The sequence below is a fragment of the Nerophis ophidion genome, linkage group LG21, assembly GCF_033978795.1.
Source record: "Nerophis ophidion isolate RoL-2023_Sa linkage group LG21, RoL_Noph_v1.0, whole genome shotgun sequence".
NCBI classification, from domain to species: domain Eukaryota; kingdom Metazoa; phylum Chordata; class Actinopteri; order Syngnathiformes; family Syngnathidae; genus Nerophis; species Nerophis ophidion.
The window spans coordinates 24,343,636-24,357,138 of record NC_084631.1 but is presented as its reverse complement, the minus strand read 5'-3'; the positions used below and the strand labels follow the sequence as shown (position 1 = coordinate 24,357,138).

General features: G+C 38.2%; 2 protein-coding genes across 7 annotated transcripts in view; one reads left to right on the top strand and one right to left on the bottom strand.

Annotated features, from left to right (window-relative positions):
• The window catches only part of zufsp (zinc finger containing ubiquitin peptidase 1), a 39,617-nt gene extending 33,713 nt beyond the window's left edge, over window positions 1-5,904 (bottom strand). Inside the window, exon 1 of one of the 3 annotated variants that reach the window (XM_061882312.1) lies at window positions 5,669-5,904. Coding sequence is in view for 2 of the 3 variants with exons in the window: in XM_061882310.1 (XP_061738294.1) it covers window positions 5,286-5,357 (72 nt within the window). In the remaining variant the exon portion in view is untranslated. The other 2 variants (XM_061882310.1, XM_061882309.1) reach the window with 2 other exon arrangements.
• The window catches only part of kpna5 (karyopherin alpha 5 (importin alpha 6)), an 89,415-nt gene that overhangs the window by 56,485 nt on the left and 19,427 nt on the right, over window positions 1-13,503 (top strand). For 2 of the 4 annotated variants that reach the window (XM_061882314.1, XM_061882316.1), the window contains 3 exons: window positions 11,266-11,399; window positions 11,473-11,574; window positions 11,653-11,752. In XM_061882314.1, the coding sequence (XP_061738298.1) occupies window positions 11,271-11,399; window positions 11,473-11,574; window positions 11,653-11,752 (331 nt within the window). In that variant the 5' untranslated portion in view covers window positions 11,266-11,270. Of the gene's footprint in view, window positions 1-5,901; window positions 6,059-11,265; window positions 11,400-11,472; window positions 11,584-11,652; window positions 11,753-13,503 lie in introns of those variants that run through there. The other 2 variants (XM_061882315.1, XM_061882313.1) reach the window with 2 other exon arrangements.

Here is a 13,503-nt window from a genome sequence, read left to right as displayed (position 1 = left end):
ACAACCTGACATTGATTAAACGTCGTCAAGAAGGTTGTTTCAACAATGCGTATTTGTGTTGTAGAATATTGGTTAGGAAATGACCAAATTTCAATGGCCAAAATCAACATCACAACCTGACATTGATTAAACGTCGTCAAGAAGGTTGTTTCAACAATGCGTATTTGTGTTGTAGAATATTGGTTAGGAAATGACCAAATTTCAATGACCAAAATCAACATCACAACCTGACATTGATTAAACGTCGTCAAGAAGCATGTTGTTTCAACGTGTATTTATGTTGTAGAATGTTGGTTGGGAAATGAACACATTTCAATGTTTAAATCAACATCACAACCTGACATTGATTAAATTTCGTCAAAAAGGATGTTGTTTCAACAATGTAATTTGTGTTATTGAATATTGGTTAGGAAATGACCAAATTTCAATGACCAAAATCAACATCACAACCTGACATTGATTTAACGTCGTCAAGAAGGTTGTTTCAACAATGCGTATTTGTGTTGTAGAATATTGGTTAGGAAATTACCAAATTTCAATGAGCAAAATCAACATCACAACCTGACATTGATTAAACATGGTCAAGAAGGATGTTGTTTCAACGTGTATTTATGCTGTAGAATGATGGTTGGGAAATGACCAAATTTCAATGGCCAAAATCAACATCACAACCTGACATTGATTAAACGTCGTCAAGAAGCATGTTGTTTCATCGTGTATTTTATGTTGTTGAATGTTGGTTGGGAAATTACCACATTTCAATGGTCAAATCAACATCACAACCTGACATTGATTAAACGTCGTCAAGAAGGTTGTTTCAACAATGCGTATTTGTGTTGTAGAATATTGGTTAGGAAATTACCAAATTTCAATGACCAAAATCAACATCACAACCTGACATTGATTAAACGTCGTCAAGAAGGTTGTTTCAACAATGCGTATTTGTGTTGTAGAATATTGGTTAGGAAATGACCAAATTTCAATGACCAAAATCAACATCACAACCTGACAATGATTAAACATGGTCAAGAAAGATGTTGTTTCAACGTGCATTTATGTTGTAGAATGTTGGTTGGGAAATGAACACATTTCAATGGTCAAATCAACATCACAACCTGACATTGATTGAACTTCGTCAAAAAGGATGTTTCAACAATGTAGATTTGTGTTGTAGAATATTGGTTAGGAAATGACCAAATTTCAATGGCTAAAATCAACATCACACCCTGACATTGATTAAACGTCGTCAAGAAGCATGTTGTTTCAACGTGTATTTATGTTGTAGAATGTTGGTTGGGAAATGAACACATTTCAATGGTCAAATCAACATCACAAACTGACATTGATTAAACGTCTTTAAGAAGGTTGTTTCAACAATGTGTATTTGGGTTGTAGAATATTGGTTGGGAAATAACCACATTTCAATGTTCAAATCAACATCACAACCTGACATTGATTAAATTTCGTCAAAAAGGATGTTGTTTCAACAATGTAATTTGTGTTATTGAATATTGGTTAGGAAATGACTTAAATTTCAATGACCAAAATCAACATCACAACCTGACATTGATTAAACGTCGTCAAGAAGGTTGTTTCAACAATGCGTATTTGTGTTGTAGAATATTGGTTAGGAAATGACCAAATTTCAATGGCCAAAATCAACATCACAACCTGACATTGATTAAACGTCGTCAAGAAGCATGTTGTTTCAACGTGTATTTATGTTGTAGAATGTTGGTTGGGAAATGAACACATTTCAATGTTTAAATCAACATCACAACCTGACATTGATTAAATTTCGTCAAAAAGGATGTTTCAACAATGCGTATTTGTCGTCAAGAAGCCTGTTGTTTCAACGTGTATTTTATGTTGTTGAATGTTGGTTGGGAAATTACCACATTTCAATGGTCAAATCAACATCACAACCTGACATTGATTAAACGTCGTCAAGAAGGTTGTTTCAACAATGCGTATTTGTGTTGTAGAATATTGGTTAGGAAATGACCAAATTTCAATGACCAAAATCAACATCACAACCTGACATTGATTAAACGTCATCAAGAAGGTTGTTTCAACAATGCGTATTTGTGTTGTAGAATATTGGTTAGGAAATGACCAAATTTCAATGACCAAAATCAACATCACAACCTGACATTGATTAAACATGGTCAAGAAAGATGTTGTTTCAACGTGCATTTATGTTGTAGAATGTTGGTTGGGAAATGAACACATTTCAATGGTCAAATCAACATCACAACCTGACATTGATTAAACGTCGTCAAAAAGCATGTTGTTTCAACAATGTTTATTTGTGTTGTAGAATATTGGTTGGGAAATAACAAAATTTCAATGGTCAAATCAACATCACAACCTGACATTGATTAAACGTCGTCAAGAAGCATGTTGTTTCAACGTGTATTTATGTTGTAGAATGTTGGTTGGGAAATGAACACATTTCAATGGTCAAATCAACATCACAAACTGACATTGATTAAACGTCTTTAAGAAGGTTGTTTCAACAATGTGTATTTGTGTTGTAGAATATTGGTTGGGAAATAACCACATTTCAATGTTCAAATCAACATCACAACCTGACATTGATTAAATTTCGTCAAAAAGGATGTTGTTTCAACAATGTAATTTGTGTTGTAGAATATTGGTTAGGAAATGACCAAATTTCAATGGCCAAAATCAACATCACAACCTGACATTGATTAAACGTCGTCAAGAAGCATGTTGTTTCAACAACGTGTATTTGTGTTGTAGAATATTGGTTGGGAAATGACCAAATTTCAATGGCCAAAATCAACATCACAACCTGACATTGATTAAACGTCGTCAAGAAGCATGTTGTTTCAATGTGTATTTATGATGTTGAATGTTGGTTGGGAAATTACCACATTTCAATGGTGAAATCAACATCACAACCTGACATTGATTAAACGTCGTCAAGAAGGTTGTTTCAACAATGCGTATTTGTGTTGTAGAATATTGGTTAGGAAATGACCAAATTTCAATGACCAAAATCAACATCACAACCTGAGATTGATTAAACATTGTCAAGAAGGATGTTGTTTCAACGTGTATTTATGTTGTAGAATGTTGGTTGGGAAATTAACACATTTCAATGGTCAAATCAACATCACAACCTGACATTGATTAAACGTCGTCAAAAAGCATGTTGTGTCAACAATGTGTATTTGTGTTGTAGAATATTGGTTGGGAAATAACTGAATTTCAATGTTCAAATCAACATCACAACCTGACATTGATTAAACTTCATCAAAAAGGATGTTGTTTCAACAATGTAGATTTGTGTTATTGAATATTGGTTAGGAAATGACCAAATTTCAATGGCCAAAATCAACATCACAACCTGACATTGATTAAACGTCATCAAGAAGGTTGTTGCTTCAACAATGTGTATTTGTGTTGTATAATATTGGTTAAGAAATAACCACATTTGAGGTCAAATCAACATCACAACCTGACATTGATTAAACGTAGTCAAGAAAGTTGTTTCAACAATGTGTATTTGTGTTGTAGAATTTTGGTTGGGAAATTACCAAATTTCAATGGTCAAATCGACATCACAACCTGACATTGATTAAACTTTGTCAAAAAGGATGTTGTTTCAACAATGTAATTTGTGTTTTAGACTATTGGTTAGGAAATGACCAAATTTCAATGGCTAAAATCAACATCACAACCTGACATTGATTAAACATTGTCAAATAAATAAATGGGTTGTACTTGTATAGCGCTTTTCTACCTTCAAGGTACTCAAAGCGCTTTGACATTACTTCCACATTTACCCATTCACACACACATTCACACACTGACGGAGGGAGCTGCCATGCAAGGCGCCAACCAGCACACATCAGGAGCAAGGGTGAAGTGTCTTGCTCAGGACACAACGGACGTGACGAGGTTGGTACTAGGTGGGATTTGAACCAGGGACCCTCGGGTTGCGCACGGCCACTCTCCCACTGCGCCACGCCGTCCCGTCAAGAACGATGTTGTTTCAACGTGTATTTATGTTGTAGAATATTGGTTGGGAAATGAACACATTTCAACGGTCAAATCAACATCACAACCTGACATTGATTAAACGTCGTCAAGAAGGTTGTTTCAACAATGTGTATTTGTGTTGTAGAATATTGGTTGGGAAATTACCAAATTTCAATGGTCAAATCGACATCACAACCTGACATTGATTAAACTTTGTCAAAAAGGATGTTGTTTCAACAATGTAATTTGTGTGCTATTGGTTAGTAAATGACCAAATTTCAATGGCTAAAATCAACATCACAATGGCTAAAATCAACATCACAACCTGACATTGATTAAACGTGTTGTTTCAATGTTGCATTTTTGTGTTGTAGAATATTGGTTGGGAAATGACCAAATTTCAATAGTCAAATCACCATCACAACCTGACATTGATTAAATGTCGTCAAGAAGGATGTTGTTTCAACAATATGTATTTGTGTTGTAGAATACTGGTTGGGAAATGTCGAAATTTCAATGGTCAAATCAACCTCACAACCTGACATTGATTAAACGTCATCAAGAAGATTGTTGTTTCAACAATGTGTATTTGTGTTGTATAATATTGGTTAGGAAATAACCACATTTCAATGGTCAAATCAACATCACAACCTGACATTGATTAAACGTCATCAACAAGATTGTTGTTTCAACAATGTGGATTTGTGTTGTATAATATTGGTTAGGAAATAACCACATTTGAATGGTCAAATCAACATCACAACCTGACATTGATTAAACTTCGTCAAAAAGGATGTTTCAACAATGTAGATTTGTGTTGTAGAATATTGGTTAGGAAATGACCAAATTTCAATGGTCAAATCAACATCACAACCTGATATTGATTAAACGTCGTCAAGAAGGATGTTGTTTTAACGTCAGGTTTAAGTTGCTCAAAGTCAGGACATAATTCAAAAAGTTTTCAGCACTGTTTCAATGTCTTGTGCCTGCTGGGTGAGCTCAGCGGTATTATACTTTTACCTTTTTTTTGTACAATTTTTTATTTTCAGACTCTTTGGAACACATTACTAAGGAATTCGGAGATATTATTGTCCGCATATTACTTAGTTTAATTCAGTTCATTGATTTACTAAAAAAAAGGAACAAACTAAAAATTCAACCAACATAACATTAAACTAAATCATAAATAGAAAAGGAGAAATAAATTAAAAACTTACAATATCGACAAGGCACATATGTTGTAATAAATATATGAATAGAAATAGGACACCTACATTTCTGAAGTGTTGAAGCAGCACTTGAAACCAGCGTACTAGTGATTCATTATCTTTTAACCAAATAACCATACGCCAATTGAATCACTTAAATTCGTTAAATAAATGTTAAATTATTTTTAAGAGAAGGTTTGTAACGAACAACACCGAGGGATGTTCCGTGAAGGTGAGCAACTTTAACAAACACTAGTTTTGGCCGAGCCTCCCCCGATGAGTATTAGCCCTCCTGCTGTGCAACGTTATAAGCTCCATAACGCGCCACGACGTGGTTCGAATCCCTAAGTCACACGGCGCTCGACGCAAAGACACAGAGCGACGTACATAGTTGTGTTTCACTTTTAAACGACATTCTGGTAACTCCGATTAAACGCAGGCGGACTTACCGTAGTAGAAACAATCACCGGGGTATTGTAGTCAAATCCAATACGTTAAGTGTGTCGGGAACTTCCGCTCTGGGTTTTCAAAATAAAACACAAAATGCAGGGCATGATAAAACATAAAGAAATTATCAAAATGTTGTCTAAAACTATTTTTATTACTATCACAAATCTGTGTAAAAACGTATATTTTCATGCATCTTCGATGGAAATTATGTAAGGAGGATGGCCTGACAACGGTTTTCAGGTAGCCGGAAACGAGTCGACAGCTGGGGGAAATGACGTACGTTGTGTTGACGCGAGGTGTTTTCTGGGAAAGTGTCAGGACGCCATTTCCACCACAGAAGAGTTAGCTCTGCCAGGCTTGTAGTTTTGGAAAAGCCACAACTTTTGAAGGTACATTACGTAATAAGTGCGTAAAAAAAGCACTGCATGTATTTCCGTGTGAATGTCGTTATCGCTATCGTAAGTACATTCCGAACGCGTGCACCGCTTCAAACCAACATAGTGTAGCTGTGCATGGATAGCTAGCCCTGTGTTTGATAGAAACATAACAGGGGTATCACATACGATCTGCTACATATCATCTTAAACGCTAATTTGACTGCAGGATGGAGCTCTCATGGCTGTAGTGCACCGACATCAAATGCGTTAGCATTTATTTCTAAAAGGTTAACGCTGCACAACAACCGTATTTCCTTGAATTGCCGCCCGGGCGCTAATTAATTTATAACTTCTTCTCACTCCTGCGCTTACCAAAGGCATGTGCTAATTATTTTAAAACCTCTTCTCACTGCGGCACTTACCAAAGGTATGCAGTAAAAAATTGAGTGTGATGTAAGCTTGGACCTTAAATCCTACTGAATAGCTCTTAAGGCAAAGCTCTCAATTTACTGGTTGATCTACGTCCCCATCCTCACCTATGGTCATGACCGAAAGGATAAGATCATGGGCAAAAGAGGCCGAAATGAGTTTCCTCCGCCGTGTGGCGGGGCTCTCCCTTAGGGTGAGAAGCTCTGCTCAAAGTAAAGCCGCTGCTCCTCCACATCGAGAGGAGCCAGATGAGGTAGTTCGGGCATCTGGTCAGGATGCCACCCGAACGCTTCCCTAGGGAGGTGTATATGGCACGTCCAACCGGTATGAGGCCACGGGGAAGACCCAAGACACGTTGGGAAGACTCTGTCCCCCGGCTGGCCTGGGAACGCCTCGCGATCCCCTGGGAAGAGCTAGACGAAGTGGCTGGGGAGAGGGAAGTCTGGGCTTCCCTGCTTAGGCTGCTGCCCCCGCGACCCAACCTCGGATAAGCGGAAGAAGATGAAAGGATGGATGGATAGCTCTTAATCTTCTTCCCTTTATGCGATTTCAAATTACCGGTGTTGAAAACAGCCTCCTCCAATTTGAAAATGATGACAGGGAAAGTGTCACTCGTGACATCACGAGTTTGACCAGGCGGTAATACTAAGCATGCGCTAATTATTTTGGGAAGCGAGTTTGACCCGGCAGTAATTCAAGGCAGGCGCACACTATATGCCCTGCGGCAATTCAAGGAAATACGGTAATTGTGTTAAGTACGAGAAATGCGCATGCTCACGATAATTGTTCCCCGATGTCAGTGCTGCTGGAGGTCTTTGCTTCGTCATCCCAAAATGTTGAAGTTTTATTTAACATTTTGAGATCGTTGCTCTACGGAGCCCCTGAAGCATGGGTGCTCACAATTTTTCTGCAGGCAAGCTACTTTTTAATAGACCAAGTCGGGGAGATCTACCTCATTCATATTTATAATTTATTTATTTATGAAAGGGACATTTTTGTTAACAATTAATGGTGTTTAATGATAATACAAACATATTTAACACATAGATTCCTTTCTTTCATGAAGACAAGAATATAAGTTGGTGTATCACCTGATTCTGATGACTTGCATTGTTTGGAATCAGACAGTGGTGCTGATAACGTCCACATTTTCAACTGGAGAAAACAAGTCCTCCTTTCTGTCCAATACCACATGAAAGTGGTTGGACTTGGCATCTCATTTGTCCAACTTGCATACTCCTTTTTAAACACTTTCTTATGAGAGTAGCATATGTGTGTGTGGCCCGCGGCAAGTGAGTGATGTCAGTGAATGTGTGAGCGAGAGAGGAGAGGGAGCGGTCGCTGAGGGCGGGGGAGAAATACATTGGCATCAAACTCTGTAGCTTGCTAGCTTGTGCACGCTAGCTTTCTGAGACTCTAATTTTGTTAGCACAGAGAGGATGAAGCAGGTCTTTTATGGTGAAGACAGGAACTGTGCAGTCGGTCTTTAGAGTTTTGACAGCAGGTACGGCCCAAGAGTCTGTTGAGATAAAAAGTGTTTCTCTCCTGTAAGTGATTTTATTCTTAATAATGAGCTCGCAGCAGCCAGCGTCATCTCACAAGATCTTTGGGTGCCGAGAATGTCAAACAACTGACGAAAGTAAAGTTTTGGTAAAGATTGATGATTGCTCATTTCTATGTCTATTTTTTTAATGCCTGGCTTGAGGTTGACTGACACACCCTCCGCGATCGACTGGTAGCTCGCGATCGACGTAATAGGCACCCCTGCCCTAAAGGGACAAAGATGTTTTGCGAGATCTCGCAATACTTCTTGCGAGATCTCTAATCAATCAATGTTTATTTATATAGCCCTAAATCACGAAGTGTCTCAAAGGGCTGCACAAGCCACACCAATATCCTTTGTTCAGATCCCACATAAGGGCAAGGAAAAACTCACAACCCAATGAGATGTCAAGGAGAATGACTATGAGAAGACTTTTATTGTCATTCAAATTTGAACTTTACAGTACAGATAATTATGAAATTTTGTTTCATTAGTGGTAGTGCAGGATATATAATCAATTAGGTGCAGATATACATAAATAGATTACTGTACAGGTAAATATATTGCACTTTTCCATATCGCACTACTTTTCGTGAGATCTCGCAATACTTTTTGCGAGATCGTGCAGAAGGTTTTTTCCCTATGTCAGTGAACCGGAAATGCAACAGACTGATGGAGGAGTGGAAGCATGCGGGAGCCTACCCATCATCTGTGCTCTGTTGTGGGACTATAATACGATTTGATATTTTTATATGTTAGGCCAATTCTAAAATAGAAATCAATAAACTTCTCCCACGGATGATGGGTAGGTTCCGCCGTCGCTTTGTCTGTTTCACTTCCGCTCCTTTGCTGTGTGTCTAAAATAGGACAAAAAAAGGAGCAATACGTAGCCCCTAAAGGGACATAGAGGGAAAAATGTTTTGCGAGACCTCTCGAAAATTTTTGCAATATCTCGCAAAAAGTTTTTTTCCCAATGTCAGTCAACCAGAAGTAAAACAAACAGTGATGGTGAACCGGAAATGAAACAGACAATAGATAAATGTGTGTGTGTGTGTCTATGTATATGTATATATATATATATATATATATATATATATAAAAAACACACAGTCGTGATCAAAAGTTTACATACACTTGTGAAGGACATAACGTCATGGCTGTCTTGAGTTTACAATAATTTCTACAATTCCTATTTTTTTGTGATTGAGTGATTGGAGCACATACTTGTTTGTCACAAAAAAACATTCATGAAGTTTGGTTCTTTTATGAATTTATTATGGATCTACTGAAAATGTGACCAAATCTGCTAAGTCAAAATTATAAGTACAGCAACATACATTATCAATTTTGGTTATGTAAAAACGTTACAATCAAATCCGATTAGCTTCATGGCATGGCTTTTTAACGTCATGTGAGTGATTATGATTGACCACACCTGTTGACTTCTCTGAGCCCATTTAAATAAGGCTCATGTGATGCAGTCATTAGACAGGTTACAAACGCGATAATGGGAAAGTCGAAGGAACTCAGCACAGATCTGAAAAAACTAATCATTGACTTGAACAAGTCAGGAAAGTCACCTGGAGCCATTTTAAAGCAGCTTAAGGTCCCAAGATCAACTGCGCTGACAATTTTTCGTAAGTATAAAGTGCATGGCACAGTTTTGTCACTGCCACAATTAGGAAGAAAACGCAAGCTACCACCTGCTGCTGAGAGAAAATTGGTCAGGATGATCGCGAGTCAACTGAGAACCACCAAAAAGCTGATGTGCAATGAATTGGAAGCTGCTGGAACAACGGAGTCAGTGTCCACAGTCGAGCGTGTTTTGCATTGCCATGGACTGAGAGGCTACCATGCAAGAAGGAAGCCCTTACTCCAGAAGCGACACCTTAAGGCTCGTCTACAGTTTGCTGCTGATCACATGGACAAAGATAAGACTTTCTGGAGGAATGTTCTGTGGTCAGATGAAACAACAATTGAGCTGTTTGGCCACAATACCTAAGAATATGTTTGGAGGAGGGCTTCACGGTGCCAGAGGGGTCAGTGCGTCTGCCTCACAATACGAAGTTCCTACAGTCCTGGGTTCAAATCCGGGCTCGGGATCTTTCTGTGTGTAGTTTGCATGTTCTCCCCGTGAATGCGTGGGTTCTCTCCGGGTACTCCGGCTTCCTCCCACCTCCAAAGAGATGCACCTGGGAATAGGTTGATTGGCAACACTAAATTGGCCCGAGTGTGAATGTTGTCTATCTGTGTTGGCCCTGCGATGAGGTGGCGACTTGTCCAGGGTGTACCCCGCCTTCCGCCCGATTGTAGCTGAGATAGGCGCCAGCGCCCCCCGCGTTCCCAAAAGGGAATAAGCGGTAGAAAATGGATGGGATGGATGGATGTTTGGAGGAGAAAATGTAAGGCCTTTAATCCCAGGAACACCATGCTTACCGTCAAGCATGTTGGTGGTACTATTATGCTCTGGGCCTGTTTTGATGCCAATGGAACTGGTGCTTTACAGAGAGTAAATGGACAATGAAAAAGGAGGAGTATCCAAAGGTTTTAGAATGGCCTTCCCAAAGTCCTGACTTGAACCCTCTTTGAGAACATATGGACAATGCTGAATAAACAAGTCAATGTCAGAAAACCAACACATTTAGCCGAACTGCACCAATCTTGTCAAGAGGAGTGGTCAAAAATTCAACCAGAAGCTTGTGGATGGCAACCAAAAGTGCCTTAGTGCAGTGAAACTTGCCAAGGAACATGTAACCAAATATTAACATTACTTTCGACCCAAGCCGATTTGGCCACATTTTCAGTAGACGCATAATAAATTCCTAAAAGAAACAAGCTTCATGAATGTTTTTTGTGACCAACAAGTATGTGCTCCAATCACTATCACCCAAAAAATAAGAGTTCTAAAAATTAATGGACATGTATGTATGTATGTACACGTGTGGAGAAAAAAAAAGATTTACGTCAAAATGCCACATATTGTTAAGTTAAAGATGAAGTGCCAATGATTGTCACATTGGCGGGGGTAATCGGTCGCTCCCTAATGTATAGTGTTTTGTAGTTTCTTGTACATGTAGTACCTATTAAAGAACATCAGGGGAATGTTTTGTGATCTGCAAGAGACCCCAATAATGTAGTCTGCTTGCGGCTGTTGTTAAATGACTCCATCTCATGTCAAACATTTAGAAAAATGATATTTGATTATGATATTTCTGCGTGATTTACAATTGCTGCTTCCTGCCTCCAGCCACCATGGCGAGCCCGGGTAAAGACAACTGCAGGATGAAGAGCTACAAGAACAAAGCACTGAATCCGCAAGAGATGCGCCGAAGGAGGGAGGAAGAAGGAATCCAGTTGCGCAAACAGAAACGGGAAGAGCAGGTAGCTTGTCTTCTTTACAGCAGTAATAGAGATGCACACGCTATATGTTTCATGGCATCATATCGACCCACAGCTTTTTAAGAGGAGGAATGTCAGTGCACTTTCAGTGGACGAGACAATGTCAGAATGTCCGATCCAGGATCCAGACATCAGCTCGACTGTACCCGTTGCCAGCGTAAGTCAGGTAATACGCATCGTCACATGGCTGTCCTCGCCTGCACTACTGACTACTTGTCCCATGTTGACTCGGCAGGATGGACTCATAACACCGGATATGATTCAGATGATCTTCTCTGAAGACGCAGACCATCAGTTAATTGCCACACAAAAATTCAGAAAACTGCTTTCCAAAGGTTTGTGCTTCATTTAGTTTGATTTGATGAATATATATGAAGAGCAAACATTGTTTTAGAAAGACAATAATATATATGTATATAAATACAATTTATGATTTCATAATTATACATATAGGTTATATTAAAATGTATATATTACCACTTTGTATGGAATTTAAATAAATTGTGTATATATAATATATATATATATATATATATATATATATGTGTACAAATGTATATGTTTGATTTAAATGTTAAACTGTGTATATGAGACGTGTGCTACATATATGTTGCTTATATATTGTTTAAAAAAAAAAAGTAATATAAGTGAAGCGTGTTTTAGATTTTATATATTTTGAACCTTGTTCTTGTTGTGATGGGGTAGGTTTATATAAGCGTTGCTTCAACCTACACCCTTTCGGCTCAATCATTGCTCAAATGAGTGTTTTGTTTTTTTTCTTTTCTTGTGAAGATTGCCGAAATACTGGCTAGTAAAATAGGATTCATCCCAAGCTCAGAGCGTACATATAGGTATTTTACATTTATCAGAGTCAGAAACACTTTATTATGTATATGTTTCCCTAGCTTGCAAAGATACTTTTGGCGGGGGGCGTGGCTATGCATTGTGGTCAATAGGATGTCATCTAATAATTTGCATAATGGTCAATGATGCATATATTTTGTATAAAAAATGGCTAAAGCGACTGATCTTGTTCAATTGGAAGCTGGCTCACCCCCCATCACACGGCCGTTGGATTAAAGAGGTTCTTTACAATTTAAAATTGGAAAAACTTAGGTTTTCACTAAATGGCTCTGCTCAAGTGTTTGAAAGTTCATGGAGTCCTTTCTTACTGTATGTCAACTCTCTTGACTTATGTCCAGACGCAGATGAGGAATAATCTCCCTTTTATTCAGTTTTAGTATTATTTATTTTATTTTTTATTTTTTTCTCCCTTTCTCTCTCCTTTTAGTCTCTTTCTGTTTTTGGTCTTGTATGGGTGTATGTGTGAATGTGTGTGTTTTTGTCGTCTTACTTGTTGTTTGTGCCATGTGTCCCTGGTTGGTTCGACCTGAGTGGGGTGGAAGGGTGGGTGGGTGGTTTTAGGGGTAAAGGTATGAAGAATTCACTGACTTTAAAATTGTACTGTTTCGACTTGCACCTTTTTTCTGTATATGTGAAAAAGTCGATAAAAAAAAGTTGGATTAAAAAATGGCTAAAAAAACGTACATACATTTGAAGACAAATCTGTGTTATTATTAAATGGTATTAACATAGTTTTTCTTGTATCGTTTTTGCTCTATTCTTATAATTATTAGTGTACAATGTAACCCATGCCGTGTACCAGTGGCGAGTTCTGCTCTTTCAAGTCGGAGAAGTTAGCATTCAGCGATAGTCTAAACACGAGTGCAGTCTCCAAGAGCAGGTAATGATATAAAGATGCTAGATTTTACAAAGAAAAAGTCACTTAAACGATTGTTAAATCCTCCATATCAACAGGAACAACTGAATGAAAATTAAAAAATGCTTTGGCAGTGTTTTATATTTCAAGATCTCTGATTGGCCCATTTTCCTGTCAATCAAAAAAGGATTCAGCCTTACACAGATCATCCCGTAGTCATGTGGAAGCCAGGTCTCCCGTCCAAAGGCAAAAACCTAGTAACTCACTTCTAGCTGATTTAGAGAAAACAAAGGAAAACCAATCTATCTTTATGCTGTCTTACAAAGATCTACAAAGTCATCAAACGTATAGATGTTTTTTTGAGCT